General features: G+C 42.9%; 1 protein-coding gene across 6 annotated transcripts in view; it reads left to right on the forward strand.

Moving 5' to 3' along the window:
* LOC106573581 (protein strawberry notch homolog 2) overlaps positions 1 to 26,760 on the forward strand; it is a 113,186-nt gene that overhangs the window by 72,056 nt on the left and 14,370 nt on the right. For 3 of the 6 annotated variants that reach the window (XM_014148740.2, XM_045697232.1, XM_014148742.2), the window contains 16 exons: positions 7,900 to 8,058; positions 10,154 to 10,237; positions 11,320 to 11,425; positions 11,562 to 11,722; positions 12,044 to 12,177; positions 12,454 to 12,544; positions 12,668 to 12,811; positions 13,093 to 13,210; positions 13,460 to 13,565; positions 13,758 to 13,911; positions 14,771 to 14,947; positions 15,596 to 15,693; positions 16,330 to 16,412; positions 16,734 to 16,922; positions 17,697 to 17,818; positions 17,996 to 18,127. In XM_014148740.2, coding sequence (XP_014004215.1) covers positions 7,900 to 8,058; positions 10,154 to 10,237; positions 11,320 to 11,425; positions 11,562 to 11,722; positions 12,044 to 12,177; positions 12,454 to 12,544; positions 12,668 to 12,811; positions 13,093 to 13,210; positions 13,460 to 13,565; positions 13,758 to 13,911; positions 14,771 to 14,947; positions 15,596 to 15,693; positions 16,330 to 16,412; positions 16,734 to 16,922; positions 17,697 to 17,818; positions 17,996 to 18,127 — 2,058 coding nt within the window. The remainder of the gene's footprint in view (positions 1 to 7,899; positions 8,059 to 10,153; positions 10,238 to 11,319; positions 11,426 to 11,561; positions 11,723 to 12,043; positions 12,178 to 12,453; positions 12,545 to 12,667; positions 12,812 to 13,092; positions 13,211 to 13,459; positions 13,566 to 13,757; positions 13,912 to 14,770; positions 14,948 to 15,595; positions 15,694 to 16,329; positions 16,413 to 16,733; positions 16,923 to 17,696; positions 17,819 to 17,995; positions 18,128 to 26,760) is intronic. The other 3 variants (XM_014148741.2, XM_045697234.1, XM_045697235.1) reach the window with 1 other exon arrangement.

The raw sequence follows: 26,760 nt of genomic DNA on the forward strand, positions 1-26,760 counted from the left end.
CTTACCTTTTGGACTTAATAAATCCAATGTCAAACGTGATAACTATAGAATACTTAACCAGCATTGAAAAAGTGAATCCATTGTTCTCTAATTAATTTCTTACTCATGCATGTAATGCCAGTAGCTACAATAGACGATGCATGCTTCGAGGGGTGGGGCAGGTAGCCTACACACACACACAGATGCATGCTTCGAGGGGTGGGGCAGGTAGCCTACACACACACACAGTGGCAAAGGTTTTCAGCTGGCAGGCAGGCAGGCAGGCAGGCAGGCAGACACTGGAAGAAGTTCCAGTGACAGTGAGGGCTTTGCGTATGCGCATTGTTCCGTTTTTTGTGGGACTGGAAAAAAATGCCCGGAATGTAAAATAACGTTATTAACCGGTTCCCATGCTTTTAAAATAATGGTTCTCTTCCATAACATTGAAGATCACTTTCATTCTCGGTTCTGGTTCTGTTCCTTGAAAATGTGCGGGGTTTTTTCTGTTTTCTTTTATTTGTTCCCTTGAACTGGTCCCTAACCCTGGTCAAAACTGAAAAGGGTTTTGGATTTAATTTATTTTAGCCTATTTAGTGTGTCCATAAAATATGGATATTGACATTGTAAGTGTTGTGGAGTGTGATGCAATCTTAGGCTGCACAATAACCCGGCAATTCTTGGGAACTGAGTTATCTGACGTCAGCACCCTGATGAAGCCATTTCCCTTAAGCCATGAGAATGCAGGCTCACATCTGCCCCCCACCCCAAAACACACAAACACAACTGCACACACACAATATCAACTTGACCGCTTTTGTTTCCACTTTTATTTGTTCTGATTCCTGAGTCACACGTGGTGCTGGTTTACGGTAAGCTTCAGAATCCCACCCTCTTTGTTTTTCAGAGACAATGGGTGCATCTCAATACTCCTTTCTGTCATCTGCACTGTTCTGAAGAAAGAAAGAAATAACGATGGGTGAAAGTGATATGAATATCCACCATTAAAAAAGTGATATCACCTGTCCAGTTTTTTCACAGTGCAGATTTCGAAAAAGAAAGAAAGCAGGAGAGGAAGCCACATTATACTATTGACCTTCTCCCAGTGTGTGTCAGCTGCTCTCCACCCAGCCCTTCTGCACTTCCTATTGGCAGAGAGATCACTGGGGCCGCTGACTGCTGCTCTCCTATTGGGCTAACCCTCTTCCTTATCGGGTGACTAGCTTATTCAGATTTCTTATTAAAGCTGACTAAGTTGACTGTGAGCTCATTGTTGCGGGGAAGAAGAGAGGTGTTCCGTGTAAGAGAATTGAGCATTGCGTAACATTCAGATATAAATGTGCTGTTTACACCATACATTATTCTCTGGTGTGTAGAACAGACATTTCTACATTACATTTCTCTTATCTTAATGTTGTACCCGTCTGAATGCATTTTATGGTGGTGCTGCTGTTGGAGTAAGAGGATCGTTGTGCCCTACTGCCCCTCCACAGCCTGAGAGAGTCCCGTTCTCTCCCTGCCAACCCAAAACAGACAAAGCCATCTCAGCAGGCCTCATAGCCAACTGTATTGTTTTTTTATCATTAAAATATGATAGCCTGCTATAGCATCCTTTTATTATTGAAAAGTGTGCAAGCACTGTACACCATGTTAGGTGATGTGGGTAACAGACTGCCTGGGATAAAAGAATCCAGACCGCTCCGTGGCCACAGGCCACGTCAGGCTCTGGTTACGGCAGTAGGTACTGGGTTCCATACAGGGACCACGTGACCCACACAGGACACTGGAGACAGGTGGGGCTTCCTCCTCCTGCCGTCCCTCCTACACAACAATTGCTGACCCCTGTCCCAGACAGACACTGATTTTAAGGTCTGTTTTACGTCCCCTACCTGGAATTAAAAGCTTAGGATTGGGGGAGGGTAAGTTGTTTCCACACAAGCTACAGCTGTTGGGAGTGTTTCAACCAGCTGTGTTGGCATCCGGCACTGTGGACAGTGATGTCATCAACTTGAGTCCACACAGGCTGGCATATTGGAACTTCACAGAACTACTTGGCTCCTGCCCTAATACTTTTTAATAGACCACACAGCAGTGGAGAGGAAAGAAGGAAGTCTGTGTTGTCATTCTGCTAAAAACACTAGCTACAGCAAATGTTGGGTAGAAAAACAAACAAACAAAACATCACAATGAGAGTTTGTTGTCTTGAGACATACTGGATGTCTGTGTGACTCTCCACTTCCTGGGCTGGCCTGGCTGACTAGAGGGGGATTCCCTGGCTGCCTCGTCAGCTTCTTTGGAGGAGGAGGAGGAAGAAGAAGTGGTGGGTAGGGCTTCAGGAAGTCTGCTTATCCCCTCTGGGGAGGAGGAGGTATAAGCTGCCCTGAAACACAAACCTATGATCAGCTTACCCACACCACCAAATAAAAACCTTTACTATTAGTGGATAAAATGTCAAACTGACCTAAGATGAGTGTAATACGGGAAACTTCATCCGGGAGCTAAAATGGGCCAGAGAGAAACACTCTGTATGTTACGACTTCCTGAAAAGATAGACATACCTTCTAGAGCTGAGCCATGCCTTCTACAGTTGCTGAACAATGACCAGCCTCATGTCTTATCACAAGCCTGCTATGTAAAGCTACTATCATTATTTTAATTATGTTGGGAAAGCTTCTTGGCCAGAGACAGGATGTTTGTTTTGTTTTTAAATGTTATTACATTTGTTATTAAATGTGTTTACTTCACATGACAAGGAAAATAAGAATGTCGGCTAGCTAAAAGACATCCAATTCAAGATGGCCCAATTAACAACAAGTACAGATATTTGTGAGTGATTCATGTCTGATGGCTTTGTCATTGGCAGTGCTGCTTTAACTCAGGAGGCAGTCAACACAATCATCTCAGACCCAGCAGTGTATGCGTTGCCTTGCTTTCTGACAGGGATGCTAATTGCAGCGATTCTTTACTCTCAATGTTTCCATTACTCAATGCAGCCAGGCAACTGCAATTATCCCAGGCTCTCAAACACAATTTAGTGCGTGCGTGCGTGCATGCGTGTGTGCGTGCATCTGTGTCTCTGTGGTCACATCCAGGGGGTTGTATCATGTGACTGAAGGATTGTGGAAAGGGGGTCTACAGGTACTGTATATATGGGCGTGAATGTGGTTTTCCTCTGCGTGGGTCAGGATGATGAGAAAAGGAGAATGCTGGGTTAAGCACTAAAACAGGAGAAAATGAAGTGTAAGAGGAACCTGTGAAGGACTGGCTTTGTGTGATGACATGAGGACTGACCAACAAACTGGGTACTAGCCAACCAACACGCAGCTCTGCCGTTTCATAAATAAACACACAACTTGTCCTGGATTTTCACTTTGAAATCCTTTTCTCTCACAAAGGCCATACACTGTCTGCTACCACTCACTCTCTCACACACACACACGCATGAGCCTGCATGTGCATGCACGGACGCACACCACTCACTCATTCACAGATTTCTCCATGTTTCCCATCGCTCGCTCGCTCACTCTGCCATCTCCATGTTTCCCATCGCTCGCTCGCTCACTCTGCCATCTCCATGTTTCCCATCGCTCGCTCGCTCACTCTGCCATCTCCATGTTTCCCATCGCTCGCTCGCTCACTCTGCCATCTCCATGTTTCCCATCGCTCGCTCGCTCACTCTGCCATCTCCATGTTTCCCATCGCTCGCTCGCTCACTCTGCCATCTCCATGTTTTGTCCTGTGAGGATTAGGAGCCAGGCAGTCTGTGGCTGTTGTTGGCCAGATTATCATCAGTGCAGTTGGAATTCAGGCCTTATCTCTGCCTCACAGAACATAATCTTAGCTGCAGCACCAGCCGCATCACTGCGGGAACAAATAGTGCTTTACCAGTCACGGTTGCTTTGCTTCACATTTATTAAGAAAAATACATTCCAGTCTGCTCGGGTTATTCTCTCTCCTCCTCCTCTCGCTCTCTCTGTGAGTGGAGATTAGTGGATCTGGGGGTCCAATTGGTTGGTGATTTTAGAGAAGAACGACCTTGGCCATGATGTTTGGGTAGGGGATTGTTTCTGTTTGTTCATTATCAAAGCTCTTATCCTGGCTCTGAGAGGGAAAGGCTGCCGTCTCATCTTTGCTTTGATAATAAGGTTCGTCCTGTCTGAGCAAGAGGGTTGGAGTGGTGGGGAAAAGGACGTCATTATTTCTCATATCTGACTGTTCATGACAATATCAATTTGTCAATCAATAAACAAAATGTCTAAAGTATAAAGTGGTATGTGCATGTTATATCGTCTGGTCTTTTTGTGGTGAGTCTAATTGGAGGTAATGAAGGTTGCCTAGTTTCTAGTGTAAGAGAGTATGAAGCCCTTCCTTATGTTCACTGTAGGACGGAATTCATCACTAAGCTTGTGTTTCCACTGTATTAACTGCTGAGCAGTTGGGGGGAGGGGTGTAGTATATGTCTGCCTCTGGTTACATTTTGTTCCTCCTTGTTTACTAATCACTCATCTGCCGGAACAGCCACGTTTCTTGGAATGGTGGTGGGAGGGGCACTGGTGGAGGAATGGAGGGGGGAGAGTTTCCAGGGATCGTCTCGGCTTCTCTTCCCCATTTCTCTTCTGTCACACACAAAAAATGCAGCTGTTCCATTTTAGCTGGCCACAGGCACAAATCTTCAAGAGGCTGCTTTCGAAGCTCAAGTCTGATCTTGCCCTAGCAGAGCTAACACATGCACAAGTGCACACACACACACGACACAACCAGGAGTGTAATCAGAGCGCTTCCAGTAAACACTGATTAGCTGAGTGCTGTGCCCTTGCAAAACCCCTCTTTAGGAGCTCTTTGCCAGCCTTAAGACACATACATATCACACACACAACCGCACCACTCGTCCTGCTCCTCTGACCTTGTAAACACACACACAGACCCTGTTGGCTGGCTTCCAGCCCCCTTAGGGTTCCCCTAGAGCTGCTATCCTGCCTATTAAAGTCCCTCTCCTGTCCTCGCTGGTTGGTTGTGAAACCTCCCAGCCTGGGGTGTGTATGTACACTACATGACCAAATGTATGTGGACACCTGCTCGTCGAACATCTCACTCTAAAATCATGGGCATTAATATGGAGTTGGTCCCCCCTTCGCTGCTATAACAGTCTCCACTCTTCTGGGAAGGCTTTCCACTAGAAGTTGGAACATTGCTGTGGGGACTTGTTTCCATTCAGCCACGAGCAGTAGTGAGGTCGGACACTGATGTTGGGCGATTAGGCCTGGTTCGCAGTCGGCGTTCCAATTCATCCGAAAGGTGTTTGATGGAGTTGAGGTCAGGGCTCTGTGCAGGTCTGTCAAGTTCTTCCACGCTGATCTCGACAAACCATTTCTGTATGGACCTCGCTTTGTGCACGGGAGCATTGTCATGCTGAAACAGGAAAGGGCCTTCTGCAAACTGTTGCCATAAAGTTGGAAGCACAGAATCATCTAGAATGTCATTGTATGCTGTAGCATTAACATTTCCCTTCACTGGAACTTAGGGGCCCGAACCATGAAAAACAACCCCAGACCATTATTCCTCCTCCACCAAACTTCACAGTTGGCACTATGCTTTGGGGCAGGTAGCGTTCTCCTAGCATCCGCCAAACCCAGATTTGTCTGTCGGACTGCCAGATAGTGAAGCGTGATTCATTACTCCGGAGAACACGTTTCCACTGCTCCAGAGTCCAATGACGGCGAGCTTTACACCACTCCAGCCGACGCTTAGCATTGCGCATGGTGATCTTAGGCTTGTGTGTGGCTGCTCGCCCATGGAAACCCATTTTATGAATCTCCCGACTAACAATTATTGTGCTGACGTTGCTTCCAGAGGCAGTTTGGAACTCGGTAGTTTGTGTTGCAACCGAGGACAGGTGATTTTTATGCACTATGCGCTTCAGCACTTGGCGATCCCGTTCTGTGAGCTTTTGTGGCCTACCACTTCGCAGCTGAGCCGTTGTTGCTCCTAGATGTTTCCACTTCACAATAACAGCACTTATAGTTGACTGGGGCAAAGGGCCTTCCGAGTGGCGCAGCAATCTAAGGCACTGCATCGCTGTGCTTGAGGCGTCAAGACAGACCTGGGTTTGATCCCAGGCTGTGTCATAACCGGCCGTGACCGGGAGTCCCATAGGACGGTGCACAATTGGCCCAGCGTCATCCAAGTTAGGGGAGGGTTTGGCCGGGGGGGCTTTACTTGGCTCTTCGCACTTCTGGCTGACTTCGGTCGTCAATTGAATGGTGTTTCCTCCAACACATTGGTGCAGCTGGCTTCTGGGTTAAGCAAGCAGGTGTTAAGGAGCGCGGTTTAGTGGGTCATGTTTCGGAGGAAGCATGACTCGACCTTCGCCTCTCCCAGGCCCGTTGGGGAGTTGCAGCGATGAGACAAGATCGCAATTGGATATCACGATATTGGGGAGAAAAAGGGGGTAAAGTTCAAAATTAAACAGTTGACCGCGGCAGCTCTAGCCAGGCAGAAAGTTTATAAACTGACCTGTTGGAAAGGACGCATCCTGTGACGGTGCCACGTTGAAAGTCACTGAACTCTTCAGTGAGGCCATTCTACTGCCAATGTTTGTCTATGGAGATTGCATGGCTTTGTGCTCGATTTTATACACCTGTCAGCAACGGGTGTGGCCAAAATAGCCGAAGCCACTAATTTGAAGGGGTGTCCACATACTTTTGTATACATAGTGTATGTTCTGTAGTATGTAGAGTGTAGTCACTCTGGCTAGGCCCCTTCTTCCCACATGATCTAGTAATGTACACAGCACAACTGTACTCTTATTGACCGTGGAAAATGTTTCAGTAACAGCTTGTGCGACGAGCATGTTTTCATTTTGAGTGTATGCTCTGCTGTAGGTTCTTACTGTGCTGGACAGGGTGTCCTACCTGCTGTCCCTAGACAGTCCTTTGATATTAGATAGTGTTTTATTCCATGGTGTATATCTGACTTAGGCTGCTGGGTCATCTGTGGTTGGAGCCCCTGCTCTTGTTATGCAACGCTGGGCTAAGTTGATGCATTGGCCTCTGGGTGGTTCCACTGAACTGAAGTGTGGGGGTGTGGGAGCCTCTACCAATGACCGACCAGCCAATCATACTGTGGGAACACTATACACATAGTTACCAACACTTGTATTTAAGCACGCACTCACACATACAGTACATAAACGCACTCAAATACATTTACAAGCACACGTGTGTATTACATCACCACACACACACACACACACTCTTTCTCTCACACACACGCACACACACACACAGTGTTGGAAAGGACATGGCATCTCCTCCATGGGGCTTGTCTCTCTCTCCCACCCTCTCTCTGGGTCCATGTTTATAGGTCTCATGGGGTGCCTGTGGGAGGTAGTTAGTGAACATGGCAAATGGAGCCGCTACAATATGAATGAAGAGGGTCTGGAAGGCAGCCATGCCTGAAATGAGATACACAGGCGCTCCACACACACATTCACATCTGTCTAATTAGGCTATGCTCTCCAGAGAGAGTGTTATGTTGGCTGAGGACCAGGCTTAGTGTGTCGTCATGTCCCTCCCATAACCTCTGTATGAGAAGCACAACTCCTCTGTTATGCTTGTAGAATAAGATTTAGGTCAAAGTTGTTGTCACAAAATCATCATGCATAATATGTTATATTGCATAATGAATATTCAAAACATACTGGAAGCAGTTTGATTGTACAGTATGTGCTCTTTGGCATTGGATATTTTTTTGTAATAACAATGGTTAACACCAAGGAATAATCCCACAGTACAAAGATAAACAACTGTCCTTGTTATACCCCATGGAATCTGCTGCAATATAAAAAGGTCCAGCAGCACTAACTTGATCCAGAAAGGAGAGAATGAACTAACATATTGTCTGTTGCCCTGTCTCTGTTTCCAGGACCTGTCCTGCATCGATGACCTCTCCAACTCTCTGTTCTCCTCTCCGGCCGACTCGCTGTCAGAGTACGCCGATGCCCAGGCCTTCATCCCCACAGATAACCTGGCCCACGTGCCCACGATATGGGACATAAACACACCAGCACAGAGCCAGCTGGAGGTGAGGGGACCTGACAATGTGCACACACACATAGAGAGAGAGACTCTCACTTTTTTATGTCTCACTCATACACACTCACACACAGAAATAAACACGTCAGAAAAAACACATAAGCCGTTTTCTTTTTCTCACACAAGACAACGAAACATGTATAACTGCCTTCAGAAAGTATTCATACCCCTTGACATATTCCACATTTTCTTGTTACAGCCTGAATTCAAAATGGATTAAATCAATTTTTTTCTCTCACACGTCTACACACAATACCCCATAATGACAAAGTGAAAACATGTTTTTAGAAATGTTTTCAAATGCATTGAAAATGAAATACAGCAATATGTCATTTACATAAGGATTCACACCTATGAGTCAATACTTTGTAGAAGCACCTTTGGCAGCATTACAGCTGTGAGTCTTCCTGGGTAAGTCTCTAGGAGCAATCCACACCTGGATTGTGCAACATTCACCCGTTATTCTTTTCAAAATTCTTCAAGCTCTGTCAAATTGGTTGTTGATCATTGCTAGACAACCATGTTCACATCTTGGGATAGATTTTCAAGTAGATTTAAGTCAAAACTGTAACTCGGCCACTCAGGAACATTCACTCCAGTTTAGATTTGGCCTTGTGTTTTAGGTTATTGTCCTGCTGAAAATGTAATTCATCTCCCAGTGTCTGGTGGAAAGCAGACTGAAACTGGTTTTCCTCTAGGATTTTGCCTGTGCTTAGCTCCGTTACATTAATTGCTTTGCCATATTTTTTGTGGCATTACTTTAGTGCCTTGTTGCAAATAGGATGCTTGTTTTGGAATTCTGTACAGGCTTCCTTCTTTTTATTCTGTCAATTAGGTTAATGTTGTTCATCCATCCTTCTCCTATCACAGCCATTAAACTCTGTAACTGTTTTAAAGTCACCATGTGAAATCCCTGAGCAGTTTCCTTCCTCTCTGAAAACTGAGTTAGGAAGGACACCTGTATCTTTGTAGTGTCTGGGTGTATTGATACACCATCCAAAGTGTAATTAATAGCTTCATCATGCTCAAAAGGGATATTCAATGTTAGATTTGTTAATTTTTTACCCATCTACCAATAGGTGCCCTTCTTTACGAGGCATTGGAAAACCTCCTTGGTCTTTGTGCTTGAATCTGTGTTTGAAATTCACTGATCATCTGAGGGACCTTACAGATAATTGTGGGGTATGTGTGGGGTACAGAGATGAGGTAGTCATTCAAAAATCATATTAAACATTCCATTTATTATGGGACTTGTTAAGCAAATGTTTACTCCTTATTTAGGCTTTCCACAATAAAGGGGTTGATTACTTACTGACTCCCGGGCAGAGGTCTAAGGCACTGCATCTCAGTGCTAGAGTTGGCATTACTGACCCTGGTTCGATCCCGGGCTGTATCACAACCGGCCGTGATCGGGAGTCCCATAGGGTGGCGCACAATTGGCCCAGCGTAGTCCGGGTTAGGGGAGGGTTTAGCCGGGGTAAGCTGTCATTGTAAAATAAGAATTTGTTCTTAACTGACTTGCCTAGTTAAATAAATAAAATAAAAATACATTTAAGCTTTTTATTTTTGTATTAATTTGTGAACATTTTGAAAAACTTAATTCCACTTTGACATTGTGGTATTGTGTGTAGTGGGCCATTGACCAAAAATCTGTAGCACAACAAATTGTGGAAATGTAAAGGGGTGTGAATACTTTCTGACGGCACTGTACATGCTTCACCACACACTACTACCTAGATAACTAACACCACTATGCTCCCACACATACACACTCACTCTAAAAACAAGATCAGGTGTCTGTGTGCTTAACACTAAACAGCAATTCTCAAATACACATCATGTGCAGTTGGCAAATGTTGCCTCTAGGGGTCAGATAAGCAAATAAACTCAGAAATGTATTTTTCATATAGGTTCTGTTATTATTTTATCCATTATCTAGTTGGCTGTTACTGACAAGATGACTCATCACTCTCTCATGTTGTGTTTCCAGATGTTCCCACATTCATGACATACACTCACTCACCACTGTGTGACTGGCATATTTTCATTAGTTTGTGTTTGTTTTTTGTTTGTTCTCCCTGCAGCTGAATGTCAACAGGTTTCAGGGTTTGAACAGTTTGGAGGATATCTCTGCCATTATCAGCACCCCACCTTTGGGAGGATACCAGGTAGCCTCAACCCTTCAAATCTAATCAGAACTAAATTAGTCAAGTGACTGAATGAGGGCCCTGTTTTGACAGGCATAAGAATGTGGAGATGGAGCCAACACTGACTGCATCATTTTAAATATGCGGCACAAATTCAAAATGAGATTGGCATAAATGTTATTATTATATGTCATTTTTTTTACCCCCTTTTCTATCATGTCTCATCGCTGCAACTCCCCGACGGGCTCGGGAGTCGAAGGTGGAGTCATGCGTCCTCCAGAACATGACCCGCCTAACCGTGCTCAGTAACACCCGCCAGCTTAAACCGGAAGCCAGCCGCACCAATGTGTCGGAGGAAACACTGTTCAACTGGCGACTGGGTCAGCATGCAGGCACCCGGCCCGCCACAAGGAGTCGCTAGAGTGCGATGAGCCAAGTGAAGACCCAAACCCTCCCCTAACCCAGACGGAGCTGGGCCAATTGTGCACAGTCCTATGGGACTCCCCGCCACGGCCGGTTGTGGCACAGCCTGGGAATGAACCCGGGTCTGTAGTAACGCCTCTGGCACTGCGATGCAGTGCCTTAGACGGCTGCACCACTCGGGAGGCCCCAGCATAAATGTTTTAATTCGAGTGAATTGTTGCTGTATTTTTGCGGACGTTCCAAAAACAGTTTTTAAAATAATATATTGAGTAAAGCAGTTTGTTTTGGTAACTTCTTTGTCAAAATAATGTTCCTGTGAGGCTTTGCTCTTCGGAGTCCTTCCGAAACACTGAAGGCTAATGATCTGATGTCCAATCAGGCTCCCATTGACATTAATGAATTAACCTTATTAGGTTAATTATGTCCAATTAGCAGTCTCTCCACCCTTTGACCTGTAACCATCCACAAATATTTTGTTTGTTCATTTCACCTCACATCTATCTTGTCCAGTTGGTTGAGGATATTTTACTAACATCTCTTCCTCATCTGCACTGATCTGAAAAGAAAACAGGGGCATTTGCTTTTCACCTGTCCAGTTGTATCATACCAGTGTAGACGGCGAGGAGACCAGTAATGTACAGGATATTAACTAAATGACCTGTGTCCCCTTGCTTCTGCAGGCTCAGAGAAACCAGACTCCGGCAGAAGAGGAGGCAGAGGAGGAGGAGGAAGAGACAGAGGAGCTGGGACATGTAGACACCTACGCTGACTACAAACCATCCAAATGTACGCTGCCCTGCACTACTCTCAAGACACAACCTATTTATCCTCTCTTATTGGTTTCCTTTGTGGAAGGAATTATTATTTAGTCTGTCTATTTAGTCTGTCTATTCAATCTTTAAACTATTTTGTCCTTCCTCAGCCACCATAGGGATCTCCCACCCAGACATAGTGGTGGAGACCAACACGCTGTCCAGCGTCCCTCCACCTGACATCACCTACACTCTGTCCATTCCTGACTCCACCATCAACTGTGGCCTGCTCTCTGCCCTGCAGCTAGAGGCCATCATCTACGCATGCCAGGTAACACACCACTCTATCACCTCTGACCCCTGACCTCACACATCTGGTCTGACAGGAACAAGTTTGTTCTTGGGAACTACAGTATGTGGGTCATGCAAAAAAGGATAGAGTATACATTGGTTTTAAACAACTGTTTCTGCTGTAATACCTACTTCAGCTGTGCTTTTGATATCTTTCTGTGAAAGACGTTTGTTCAATGGGATTACTGTTTTATTAATTGCCGGTCTTCATAAGAGTCTACTAGATGACTAGAATGTGAAGTGTTAGTGTTTCTACTTGCGTGGACACATGAGTGACGCTGTGCTCCCTGTGTGCTCCCAGCAACACGAGGTAATTCTGCAGAACAACCAGAGAGCAGGCTTCCTAATAGGAGACGGTGCCGGAGTAGGTAAGGGCCGCACGGTGGCCGGCATCATCCTGGAGAATTACCTAAAGGGAAGGAAGAAGGCGCTATGGTAAGACACTAGATACTCCACCCAATGCATTACCCAGCCTAGCTCTGTTTCTCCCTACCTAATAGGTTTCTCCTACCAGTACGTAGGTGCGGGTCTCCCTGTCTAACAGATTTAGATTTAATGGTTTTGATTGTAAAACGTTAGTTGTAGTGAATATTGCTTCAGGAAGGGGCCTTTGTGACCTGCGTTAGAAACCATCACTGTAAAACAAACCTATTCAGTTGTGCTCCACCATTGTTTGTAAAGATGCACTCGTTCTCCTCTTTCCCCACACAGGTTCAGTGTATCCAATGACCTGAAATACGACGCAGAGAGAGATCTGAAAGACATAGATGCTCCCACCATTCCTGTGCATGCCTTAAACAAGGTGAGTGTTTAAGGAAAAGCAAACCACACTCCAGAACAATATTTGTTCTCAGTCATCCATATCCATCAGATTTACCTAATGTCTTTCCCTGGCGAAACCTGTAATTATGTTATTTCCCTGTAGATAAAGTATGGAGACACAGCTACCTCAGAAGGAGTCCTGTTTGCGACATACTCTGCACTGATTGGGGAGAGCCAAGCAGGGGGGCAGCACCGCACCAGACTCAAGCAGATCCTGGACTGGTGCAAGCCCGGCTTTGATGGAGTTGTATCCTTGTATACTACATTATCACCTTGCTCAATGACCACCATTACCTGAAGTATCTAGCTGGCCATTTTAGAAGAATGGATGTACTGCATCTGTTATCTGCTAATTATGACTAACCCTAAAATGTGAACATACTTGATCAATAGTTTGGATGATATTGCCACTTCTGTCAGTTCTAGCATGGCATCTAGCCCAGTAACTAGTGATAGGAGTGCATACATCACTCAATGTTTACAGTTCATATTGTAGCTGCAGTACTTTGCCCTTGACTGTGTTCCTAGATTGTGTTTGACGAATGCCACAAGGCCAAGAATGCTACGTCCACCAAGATGGGCAAGGCCGTGCTGGACCTGCAGCACAACCTGCCACTGGCCAGGGTGGTTTACGCCAGTGCCACAGGTGGGCCTTTCTCACACTGTACCTGAACCTCTGTCTTCTCTTTCACTATCGCTCCTTCTTACAATACCTGTACTTTAGAACTGTTTGTCTTCCTGTTCCAATCTCTGTTTCCCTTTCTCAATCTTATTCAGACTGTATTTGTCTTCCCTCTTCCTCTCTCTCCCTGTCTCTTCGCTACTCTCTCTCACCTGCTCTCGCTCTCTCTCTCTCTGTATCAACATCTCACCCTGCTTCTCTGTCTCCCTCCAGGTGCCTCTGAGCCAAAGAACATGATCTATATGAGCCGCCTGGGGATCTGGGGCGAGGGCACGCCCTTCAAGACCTTTGACGACTTCCTGCACGCCATCGAGAAGAGGTCTGACCTTATTCCACACATCATTTACCTGATTTATGTCACTGTATTACCAGTATCATATTATTCAAATGTTTATGATTATCTATGTTGTGAGAATGACATCTCGTAATGTTGTGGGTACCAGACCAGTCCTGGCTTCCAGGATTCAGCATCGCTGACAGGCTGCCTGTGGCTTTGATTTTTGATTGACAGGGGTGTAGGCGCCATGGAGATTGTTGCCATGGACATGAAGGTGAGTGGGATGTACATCGCCCGGCAGCTGAGCTTCTCAGGGGTGTCCTTCCGCATCGAGGAGATCGGCCTGGATGACGACTTCAAACTGGTCTACAACAAAGCTGCCAAACTGGTAAGACTGACTTGATAGTGTGTGCGTGTTGATTTCATTTATTTGCTAAGTTTATTTGGATAAGGACAATGTAGATCAAAAACATTAGTCTTAGAAGTGAGAAGTGATGCATTGCAGCGTTGATACGTTTGAAAACAGAAGTCAAGACATGACACAAAAGTCATTGAAATGAAAGCTGGAAGAGGTGGAGACCCACACACTTCAAAAAAGAGGAATACATCCAAAACTGAGGCTGAAATGCAAAGAAAGTATGTTTTAGTTGGACATCATGGTGCATAAATAATTTATACTGTGTAGAAAAGTGCATAAATAAGAGGTGAAAACAAAATAGAAAGGTTTTGGCATCAAGCCATCATCAGTGTGACTGGTGAGCACACACGCTAAGCTTCTATTGGAGGTTAATTACATATGTCACATGATCTAGTGAACAAATCTATACATGCAAACAAGTATGTGATTAAAGTACAGGAGTGGACAGAGAAGTATCAAAATCTTTGCTATTACATATACCATGTGAACATTTCCTACGACTAAATAAGACAGGATTATAATAGGTCTAAAAGACCAGAATGTAGAGTGATGTCCAAATTAAACATCTTTATTTTTGCACTTAAGGCTTAGTTCTGGAGACAGTGTGCAGGTCTTAATATTTTCCACATCAAAGTCATTGCACATATTTCTGTTGGACCTGATAATATTAGAGTGTTAAAACACATGATGATGTGAGATTATCTGTATGTGTATGTAGAAAGTTGTCAGATTTTTGTAAAGTGCAAGAGTGCAGTACTACCCTGTTAGGGTAAGATGACAAGCTTGTAAAGAGCAAGGAGACTGACCTATATATGTTTGTCCTCCTCAGTGGGCGGAGGCGCTGGCCGTGTTCATGCGTGCAGCGGACGAGCTGTGTCTGGTCAGCAGGAAGTCCCTGTGGGGTCAGTTCTGGTCTTCCCACCAGCGCTTCTTCAAATACCTCTGCATCGCCGCCAAGGTTCGCTGCCTGGTGGAGCTGGCCAAGAAAGAACTGAAAGCTGGCAAGGTGAGACTGACCAGCATTTATGTTCATTTATTCAGCCTTTATTTTATCATACATTTTTAAGATCAAAATTCTTGGCACCCTTTAAATCTGTACTCAGCCTCTGATTGACTTCCAAGAGGTTAGGAGTCACCATAAAGCAGAACTTGGTATCCTAGGTGACCTCCCTGAGGCCAAGGGTCAATGGCTTTAAATTCAGCCATCAATGGTTTCAAATGATCAATACATTTAATATAAGGCTCACTCTGACCCAAGTGCTCTTGACAACGTTGATTAAATGTTTTTATCAGAGGCCCGGAACACTTGGAGAACAAACAGATAAGCAAGAGTATTTATGCCTGCCCTTGAGGAGGTTGGCAGATTGGTACAAACCTCTCAGAGGAACGTGTCTATCTCACCATATGCATCTGTCTGTTGTTTGTCTATTAAACCTTTAAATATAGATGTTTTATCATGGGGGTTCAGCATTTTCCACACCAGAGTGTCATTTAGATGGGAATCTCTGGCCAAGAGGCATTATCACAATTATCTAAGCATTTGATTGGACAAAGAAAATCATAAAGGAAATAGAGCCATGTTTGAATGTTTTTTCCAGGTTGGTATGTGTTACTGTGACGCTCTGCTCATGTGTCTTGTTTCTCCCTTTCCCAGTGCATCGTGATTGGTCTACAGTCCACAGGAGAGGCCCGAACCAGAGAGGTCCTGGATGAGAACGATGGGCACCTGGACAGATTCGTATCTGCAGCAGAGTAAGTGTGTGTGTCTGTGCCCGTGTGTCTCTGAAGCCTTGGGTAAGTATAGTATTAGAGCAAATAGATTTTTGGCTAAGCCCTGATTCAACTCTGACACACACCACCACAGCTTCCATCTAGTGTAACCGGGGATTTCCAGCCTGACGCGCCTGTGGTTTTCATATAAATCATTTGTTTGTTGCCGGGTGAATGACCACTTCCTGGTTAGACAGCACTCCATTTGTCACTCTCCAGCTGCAGTCAAAGGTTCAGTCTGAACCCTTCTTCAGTACACACTACCTGAGGGTGTATGGGAAATCTGCCCTTAGACACTGATCCAAAGTCAGTTAAGCTGTTTCCCCGCTAATGGTTAAGGACTAGGATTTAGGGAGGGTAAGCTGATCCCCGATCTGTTCCTGCAATCAAGTTAAACCGGCAGCATACCTGTGTGTCAGGCTGGAAATAACGCTGTGTGTCTGCCTGCCTGGACCATCTGAACCTGGGAGACATGAAATGCATATGATGAGGCCAACCAGAGCTTGTCACTCATCTCTATAACCTGTCAGAACTGTCTTGACATTCTGTCAGCCTTCCACGGTGTTAGATTGAGAAGATAACATCTGTATGTCTGTGTCTGGTCATTTTTCTCCTCAGGGGTGTGTTCAAAGCTCTGGTACAGAAACACTTTCCCTCGGAGAAGCAGAGGAGAGAGAAGGCGCGTGGAAACAAGAGAAAACGTACGTTAACTAAAATAGTAAAAACTCTGGGTTCCTCTGGTGAGGTGTTTGTTCTGTCTGGTCCAAAGAAAACTTTGGACTAAGTGGAAAGGTGGGCACTGCCCCCATCCCCACTGTACTCAGCAGCACTGCCTTGTTAACAAATCCAGGGGAGAACCCTGTAATGATAATAATAACAACTCTATTTGTGACCAGATTTCTTTATGGTGGCTTATGTCAAATTTAATTGACTTCATATCCAGTCAGTCTCAATATGTACTATTCAGGTAAAGCCACTGAGCCACAGTCTGAATTAGCTCATGTGTGTGTTCTGTCCACTAGGTAAGCCCAGGGGCCGGCAGCCCAAATTCCCAAAGCACACCATGGTGCATCTGGGGGGCGTGATCAACATCAGTGACGACAGCAGCACGGACACGGACGGCATGGACACCGACTCCAACTCCTCGCCAGACTCCCTGATGGACAATAACGATGACGTCATCTTCGTCCAGCACACCAGCTGTCACACAGGTACTAGAGTTTCACTCTCCTTTTAGCAATATTTTTGAATTGGTTCAGACCAAAAATGATCCACAGGTAAAAATATACACTGCGTGTACAAACTATTAAGAACACCTGCTCTTTCCATGACATAGACTGACCAGCTGAAAGCTATGATCCCTTATTGATGTCACCTGTTAAATCCACTTCAGTGTAGATGAAGTGGAGACAGGTTAAATAAGCATTTAGATATGGATTGTGTATGCGTGTGCCATTGAGGGTGAATGGGCAAGACAAAATATTTAAGTGCCTTTGAACGGTATATAGTAGTAGGTGCCAGGCGCACCGTTTTGAGTGTGTCAAGATCTGCAATGCTGCTGGGTCTCCCGTGTGTATCAAGAATGGTCCACCACCCAAAGGACATCCAGCCAGCTTGACACAACTACGGGAAGCATTGGAGTCAACATGGGCCAGCATCCCTGTGGAACGCTTTCAACACCTTGAGGCTCTTCTGAGGGCAAAAGGGGGTGCAAATCATTATTGGGAAGGTGTTCCTAATGTTTTATATACTCTGTATGTTATGCAATGCACACCTTGTGTTGAAGTCTAGTCAATAATTTAAGACAAAGAAAATTACAATAAAGAAACATGCATTTTAGGTCCACTGTACTCTCACACACACAGACAGTAAAAGCACTTAGCTGACATTTGGGGACATTTTACCATTCTCGCTCCCTTTATGACTGACCCTGTTATCAGTCGTTAACATGCCTCTGTCTGTTGGGGTTGGTTGGGTTCCTCAAGCCAGTATAGAGAAGATGAAGCAGAGCCTCCTGAACAAGATCGCTGACCTGGGAAAGGAACTACCTCTGAACACTCTGGATGAGCTCATTGACCAGTTTGGAGGACCAGAGATGGTATCGGAGGTACGTACACCTCTGTTACCGGGCTGGGCAGGCGCCACATAACCTTATGTCAGAGAGTACATAGTGAGGGCTCTATCAGACAAATGTGAGATGAGTACCGGTATGTTTCCTGTTTAGAGATTTGTGATTGATTGTTACATTTTGCTCTGAGGCACTCATTGACGACCTATGTTGTAGATGACGGGTCGTAAGGGTCGCGTGGTGCGGCGTCCTGACGGAAGCGTGCGCTACGAGTCGCGTGCAGAGCAGAGCCATACCATAGACCACATCAACCTCAAGGAGAAGGACCGCTTCATGTGTGGAGAGAAGGTGAGACACTGGACACTAGAACCATTCTACATGTGTGTCGAAGGATCTCACTCAAACTGGGTTTGTTTGTTCTTGCTTAGAAAATCATGATCCTGTGACACTATGTTCTGACCAGATATGATGGCATTATTTTATGTTCTGACTCGATATGATGACATTATTCTATGTTCTGACCCGATGTGATGGCATTATTTTATGTTCTGACTCGATGTGATGACATTATTCTATGTTCTGACCCGATGTGATGGCATTATTTTATGTTCTGACTCGATGTGATGGCATTATTCTATGTTCTGACCCGATGTGATGGCATTATTTTATGTTCTGACTCGATGTGATGGCATTATTCTATGTTCTGACCCGATGTGATGGCATTATTTTATGTTCTGACTCGATGTGATGGCATTATTCTATGTTCTGACCCGATGTGATGGCATTATTTTATGTTCTGACTCGATGTGATGGCATTATTCTATGTTCTGACCCGATGTGATGGCATTATTCTATGTTCTGACCCGATGTGATGGCATTATTCTATGTTCTGACCCGATGTGATGGCATTATTCTATGTTCTGACCCGATGTGATGGCATTATTCTATGTTCTGACCCGATGTGATGGCATTATTCTATGTTCTGACCCGATGTGATGGCATTATTCTATGTTCTGACCCGATATGATGGCATTATTCTATGTTCTGACCCGATATGATGGCATTATTCTATGTTCTGACCCGATGTGATGGCATTATTCTATGTTCTGACCCGATGTGATGGCATTATTCTATGTTCTGACCCGATATGATGGCATTATTCTATGATCTGACCAGATATGATGGCATTATTCTATGTTCTGACCAGATATGATGGCATTATTCTATGTTCTGACCCGATGTGATGGCATTATTCTATGTTCTGACCCGATATGATGGCATTATTCTATGATCTGACCAGATATGATGGCATTATTCTATGTTCTGACCGGATGTGATGGCATTATTCTATGTTCTGACCGGATATGATGGCATTATTCTATGTTCTGACCGGATGTGATGGCATTATTCTATTATCTGACCCGATATGATGGCATTATTCTATGTTCTGACCGGATGTGATGGCATTATTCTATTATCTGACCCGATATGATGGCATTATTCTATGTTCTGACCGGATATGATGGCATTATTCTATGTTCTGACCAGATATGATGGCATTATTCTATGATCTGACCAGATATGATGGCATTATTCTATGTTCTGACCCGATGTGGTGGCATTATTCTATGTTCTGACCAGATATGATGGCATTATTCTATGTTCTGACCAGATTAAGGGCATTATTCTATGTTCTGACCGGATATGATGGCATTATTCTAGGTTCTGACGTCATTATTCTATGTTCTGACCAGATATGATGGCATTATTCTATGTTCTGACCAGATTAAGGGCATTATTCTATGTTCTGACCGGATATGATGGCATTATTCTATGTTCTGACGTCATTATTCTATGTTCTGACCAGATATTATGGCATTATTCTATGTTCTGACCAGATATGATGGCATTATTCTATGTTCTGACCAGATTAAGGGCATTATTCTATGTTCTGACCGGATGTGATGGCATTATTCTATGTTCTGACCAGATATGATGGCATTATTCTATGTTCTGACTCGATATGATGACATTATTCTATGTTCTGACCCGATGTGATGGCATTATTCTATGTTCTGACTCGATGTGATGACATTATTCTATGTTCTGACCCGATGTGATGGCATCATTTTATGTTCTGACTCGATGTGATGGCATTATTCTATGTTCTGACCCGATGTGATGGCATTATTTTATGTTCTGACTCGATGTGATGGCATTATTCTATGTTCTGACCCGATGTGATGGCATTATTCTATGTTCTGACCCGATGTGATGGCATTATTCTATGTTCTGACCCGATGTGATGGCATTATTCTATGTTCTGACCCGATGTGATGGCATTATTTTATGTTCTGACTCGATATGATGACATTATTCTATGTTCTGACCCGATGTGATGGCATTATTTTATGTTCTGACTCGATGTGATGGCATTATTCTATGTTCTGACCCGATGTGATGGCATTATTTTATGTTCTGACTCGATGTGATGGCATTATTCTATGTTCTGACCCGATGTGATGGCATTATTCTATGTTCTGACCCGATGTGATGGCATTATTCTATGTTCTGACCCGATGTGATGGCATTATTCTATGTTCTGACCCGATGTGATGGCATTATTCTATGTTCTGACCCGATGTGATGGCATTATTCTATGTTCTGACCCGATGTGATGGCATTATTCTATGTTCTGACCCGATATGATGGCATTATTCTATGTTCTGACCCGATGTGATGGCATTATTCTATGTTCTGACCCGATGTGATGGCATTATTCTATGTTCTGACCCGATATGATGGCATTATTCTATGATCTGACCAGATATGATGGCATTATTCTATGTTCTGACCAGATATGATGGCATTATTCTATGTTCTGACCCGATGTGATGGCATTATTCTATGTTCTGACCCGATATGATGGCATTATTCTATGATCTGACCAGATATGATGGCATTATTCTATGTTCTGACCGGATGTGATGGCATTATTCTATGTTCTGACCGGATATGATGGCATTATTCTATGTTCTGACCGGATGTGATGGCATTATTCTATTATCTGACCCGATATGATGGCATTATTCTATGTTCTGACCGGATGTGATGGCATTATTCTATTATCTGACCCGATATGATGGCATTATTCTATGTTCTGACCGGATATGATGGCATTATTCTATGTTCTGACCAGATATGATGGCATTATTCTATGATCTGACCAGATATGATGGCATTATTCTATGTTCTGACCCGATGTGGTGGCATTATTCTATGTTCTGACCAGATATGATGGCATTATTCTATGTTCTGACCAGATTAAGGGCATTATTCTATGTTCTGACCGGATATGATGGCATTATTCTAGGTTCTGACGTCATTATTCTATGTTCTGACCAGATATGATGGCATTATTCTATGTTCTGACCAGATTAAGGGCATTATTCTATGTTCTGACCGGATATGATGGCATTATTCTATGTTCTGACGTCATTATTCTATGTTCTGACCAGATATTATGGCATTATTCTATGTTCTGACCAGATATGATGGCATTATTCTATGTTCTGACCAGATATGATGGCATTATTCTATGATCTGACCAGATATGATGGCATTATTCTATGTTCTGACCAGATATGATGGCATTATTCTATGTTCTGACCAGATATGATGGCATTATTCTATGTTCTGACCAGATATGATGGCATTATTCTATGTTCTGACCAGATTAAGGGCATTATTCTATGTTCTGACCGGATATGATGGCATTATTCTAGGTTCTGACGTCATTATTCTATGTTCTGACCGGATTTGATGGCATTATTTTATAATCTGGCCGGATATGATGGCATTATTCTATGTTCTGACCGGATGTGATGGCATTATTCTATGTTCTGACCCGATATGATGGCATTATTCTATGTTCTGACCGGATATGATGGCATTATTCTGTGTTCTGACCCGATATGATGGCATTATTCTATGTTCTGACCAGATTAATGGCATTATTCTATGTTCTGACCGGATATGATGGCATTATTCTAGGTTCTGACGTCATTATTCTATGTTCTGACCAGATTAATGGCATTATTCTATGTTCTGACCGGATATGATGGCATTATTCTAGGTTCTGACGTCATTATTCTATGTTCTGACCGGATTTGATGGCATTATTTTATGATCTGACCGGATATGATGGCACTATTTTATGATCTGACCGGATGTGATGGCATTATTCTATGTTCTGACCGGATGTGATGGCATTATTCTATGTTCTGACCGGATATGATGGCATTATTCTAGGTTCTGACGTCATTATTCTATGTTCTGACCAGATATGATGGCATTATTCTATGTTCTGACCAGATTAAGGGCATTATTCTATGTTCTGACCGGATATGATGGCATTATTCTATGTTCTGACGTCATTATTCTATGTTCTGACCAGATATTATGGCATTATTCTATGTTCTGACCAGATATGATGGCATTATTCTATGTTCTGACCAGATTAAGGGCATTATTCTATGTTCTGACCGGATGTGATGGCATTATTCTATGTTCTGACCAGATATGATGGCATTATTTTATGTTCTGACTCGATATGATGACATTATTCTATGTTCTGACCCGATGTGATGGCATTATTTTATGTTCTGACTCGATGTGATGACATTATTCTATGTTCTGACCCGATGTGATGGCATCATTTTATGTTCTGACTCGATGTGATGGCATTATTCTATGTTCTGACCCGATGTGATGGCATTATTTTATGTTCTGACTCGATGTGATGGCATTATTCTATGTTCTGACCCGATGTGATGGCATTATTCTATGTTCTGACCCGATGTGATGGCATTATTCTATGTTCTGACCCGATGTGATGGCATTATTCTATGTTCTGACCCGATGTGATGGCATTATTTTATGTTCTGACTCGATATGATGACATTATTCTATGTTCTGACCCGATGTGATGACATTATTTTATGTTCTGACTCGATGTGATGGCATTATTCTATGTTCTGACCCGATGTGATGGCATTATTTTATGTTCTGACTCGATGTGATGGCATTATTCTATGTTCTGACCCGATGTGATGGCATTATTCTATGTTCTGACCCGATGTGATGGCATTATTCTATGTTCTGACCCGATGTGATGGCATTATTCTATGTTCTGACCCGATGTGATGGCATTATTCTATGTTCTGACCCGATGTGATGGCATTATTCTATGTTCTGACCCGATGTGATGGCATTATTCTATGTTCTGACCCGATATGATGGCATTATTCTATGTTCTGACCCGATGTGATGGCATTATTCTATGTTCTGACCCGATGTGATGGCATTATTCTATGTTCTGACCCGATATGATGGCATTATTCTATGATCTGACCAGATATGATGGCATTATTCTATGTTCTGACCAGATATGATGGCATTATTCTATGTTCTGACCCGATGTGATGGCATTATTCTATGTTCTGACCCGATATGATGGCATTATTCTATGATCTGACCAGATATGATGGCATTATTCTATGTTCTGACCGGATGTGATGGCATTATTCTATGTTCTGACCGGATATGATGGCATTATTCTATGTTCTGACCGGATGTGATGGCATTATTCTATTATCTGACCCGATATGATGGCATTATTCTATGTTCTGACCGGATGTGATGGCATTATTCTATTATCTGACCCGATATGATGGCATTATTCTATGTTCTGACCGGATATGATGGCATTATTCTATGTTCTGACCAGATATGATGGCATTATTCTATGATCTGACCAGATATGATGGCATTATTCTATGTTCTGACCCGATGTGGTGGCATTATTCTATGTTCTGACCAGATATGATGGCATTATTCTATGTTCTGACCAGATTAAGGGCATTATTCTATGTTCTGACCGGATATGATGGCATTATTCTAGGTTCTGACGTCATTATTCTATGTTCTGACCAGATATGATGGCATTATTCTATGTTCTGACCAGATTAAGGGCATTATTCTATGTTCTGACCGGATATGATGGCATTATTCTATGTTCTGACGTCATTATTCTATGTTCTGACCAGATATTATGGCATTATTCTATGTTCTGACCAGATATGATGGCATTATTCTATGTTCTGACCAGATATGATGGCATTATTCTATGATCTGACCAGATATGATGGCATTATTCTATGTTCTGACCAGATATGATGGCATTATTCTATGTTCTGACCAGATATGATGGCATTATTCTATGTTCTGACCAGATATGATGGCATTATTCTATGTTCTGACCAGATTAAGGGCATTATTCTATGTTCTGACCGGATATGATGGCATTATTCTAGGTTCTGACGTCATTATTCTATGTTCTGACCGGATTTGATGGCATTATTTTATAATCTGGCCGGATATGATGGCATTATTCTATGTTCTGACCGGATGTGATGGCATTATTCTATGTTCTGACCCGATATGATGGCATTATTCTATGTTCTGACCGGATATGATGGCATTATTCTGTGTTCTGACCCGATATGATGGCATTATTCTATGTTCTGACCAGATTAATGGCATTATTCTATGTTCTGACCGGATATGATGGCATTATTCTAGGTTCTGACGTCATTATTCTATGTTCTGACCAGATTAATGGCATTATTCTATGTTCTGACCGGATATGATGGCATTATTCTAGGTTCTGACGTCATTATTCTATGTTCTGACCGGATTTGATGGCATTATTTTATGATCTGACCGGATATGATGGCACTATTTTATGATCTGACCGGATGTGATGGCATTATTCTATGTTCTGACCGGATGTGATGGCATTATTCTATGTTCTGACCCGATATGATGACATTATTCTATGTTCTGACCCGATATGATGGCATTATTTTATGTTCTGACCCGATATGATGACATTATTCTATGTTCTGACCGGATGTGATGGCATTATTCTATGATCTGACCAGATATGATGGCATTATTCTATGTTCTGACCAGATATGATGGCATTATTCTATGTTCTGACCAGATATGATGGCATTATTCTATGTTCTGACCAGATTAAGGGCATTATTCTATGTTCTGACCGGATATGATGGCATTATTCTAGGTTCTGACGTCATTATTCTATGTTCTGACCGGATTTGATGGCATTATTTTATGATCTGGCCGGATATGATGGCATTATTCTATGTTCTGACCGGATGTGATGGCATTATTCTATGTTCTGACCCGATATGATGGCATTCTATGTTCTGACCGGATATGATGGCATTATTCTATGTTCTGACCAGATATGATGGCATTATTCTATGTTCTGACCAGATATGATGGCATTATTCTATGATCTGACCAGATATGATGGCATTATTCTATGTTCTGACCGGATATGATGGCATTATTCTGTGTTCTGACCCGATATGATGGCATTATTCTATGATCTGACCAGATATGATGGCATTATTCTATGTTCTGACCGGATATGATGGCATTATTCTATGTTCTGACGTCATTATTCTATGTTCTGACCAGATATTATGGCATTATTCTATGTTCTGACCAGATATGATGGCATTATTCTATGTTCTGACCGGATATGATGGCATTATTCTAGGTTCTGACGTCATTATTCTATGTTCTGACCAGATATGATGGCATTATTCTATGTTCTGACCAGATTAAGGGCATTATTCTATGTTCTGACCGGATATGATGGCATTATTCTATGTTCTGACGTCATTATTCTATGTTCTGACCAGATATTATGGCATTATTCTATGTTCTGACCAGATATGATGGCATTATTCTATGTTCTGACCAGATATGATGGCATTATTCTATGATCTGACCAGATATGATGGCATTATTCTATGTTCTGACCAGATATGATGGCATTATTCTATGTTCTGACCAGATATGATGGCATTATTCTATGTTCTGACCAGATATGATGGCATTATTCTATGTTCTGACCAGATTAAGGGCATTATTCTATGTTCTGACCGGATATGATGGCATTATTCTAGGTTCTGACGTGATTATTCTATGTTCTGACCGGATTTGATGGCATTATTTTATAATCTGGCCGGATATGATGGCATTATTCTATGTTCTGACCGGATGTGATGGCATTATTCTATGTTCTGACCCGATATGATGGCATTATTCTATGTTCTGACCGGATATGATGGCATTATTCTGTGTTCTGACCCGATATGATGGCATTATTCTATGTTCTGACCAGATTAATGGCATTATTCTATGTTCTGACCGGATATGATGGCATTATTCTAGGTTCTGACGTCATTATTCTATGTTCTGACCAGATTAATGGCATTATTCTATGTTCTGACCGGATATGATGGCATTATTCTAGGTTCTGACGTCATTATTCTATGTTCTGACCGGATTTGATGGCATTATTTTATGATCTGACCGGATATGATGGCACTATTTTATGATCTGACCCGATGTGATGGCACTATTTTATGATCTGACCGGATGTGATGGCATTATTCTATGTTCTGACCCGATATGATGGCATTATTCTATGTTCTGACCCGATGTGATGGCACTATTTTATGTTCTGACCCGATATGATGACATTATTCTATGTTCTGACCGGATGTGATGGCATTATTCTATGATCTGACCAGATATGATGGCATTATTCTATGTTCTGACCAGATATGATGGCATTATTCTATGTTCTGACCAGATATGATGGCATTATTCTATGTTCTGACCAGATTAAGGGCATTATTCTATGTTCTGACCGGATATGATGGCATTATTCTAGGTTCTGACGTCATTATTCTATGTTCTGACCGGATTTGATGGCATTATTTTATGATCTGGCCGGATATGATGGCATTATTCTATGTTCTGACCGGATGTGATGGCATTATTCTATGTTCTGACCCGATATGATGGCATTCTATGTT

Source organism: Salmo salar, chromosome ssa16 (assembly GCF_905237065.1).
Source record: "Salmo salar chromosome ssa16, Ssal_v3.1, whole genome shotgun sequence".
Lineage (NCBI taxonomy): Eukaryota > Metazoa > Chordata > Actinopteri > Salmoniformes > Salmonidae > Salmo > Salmo salar.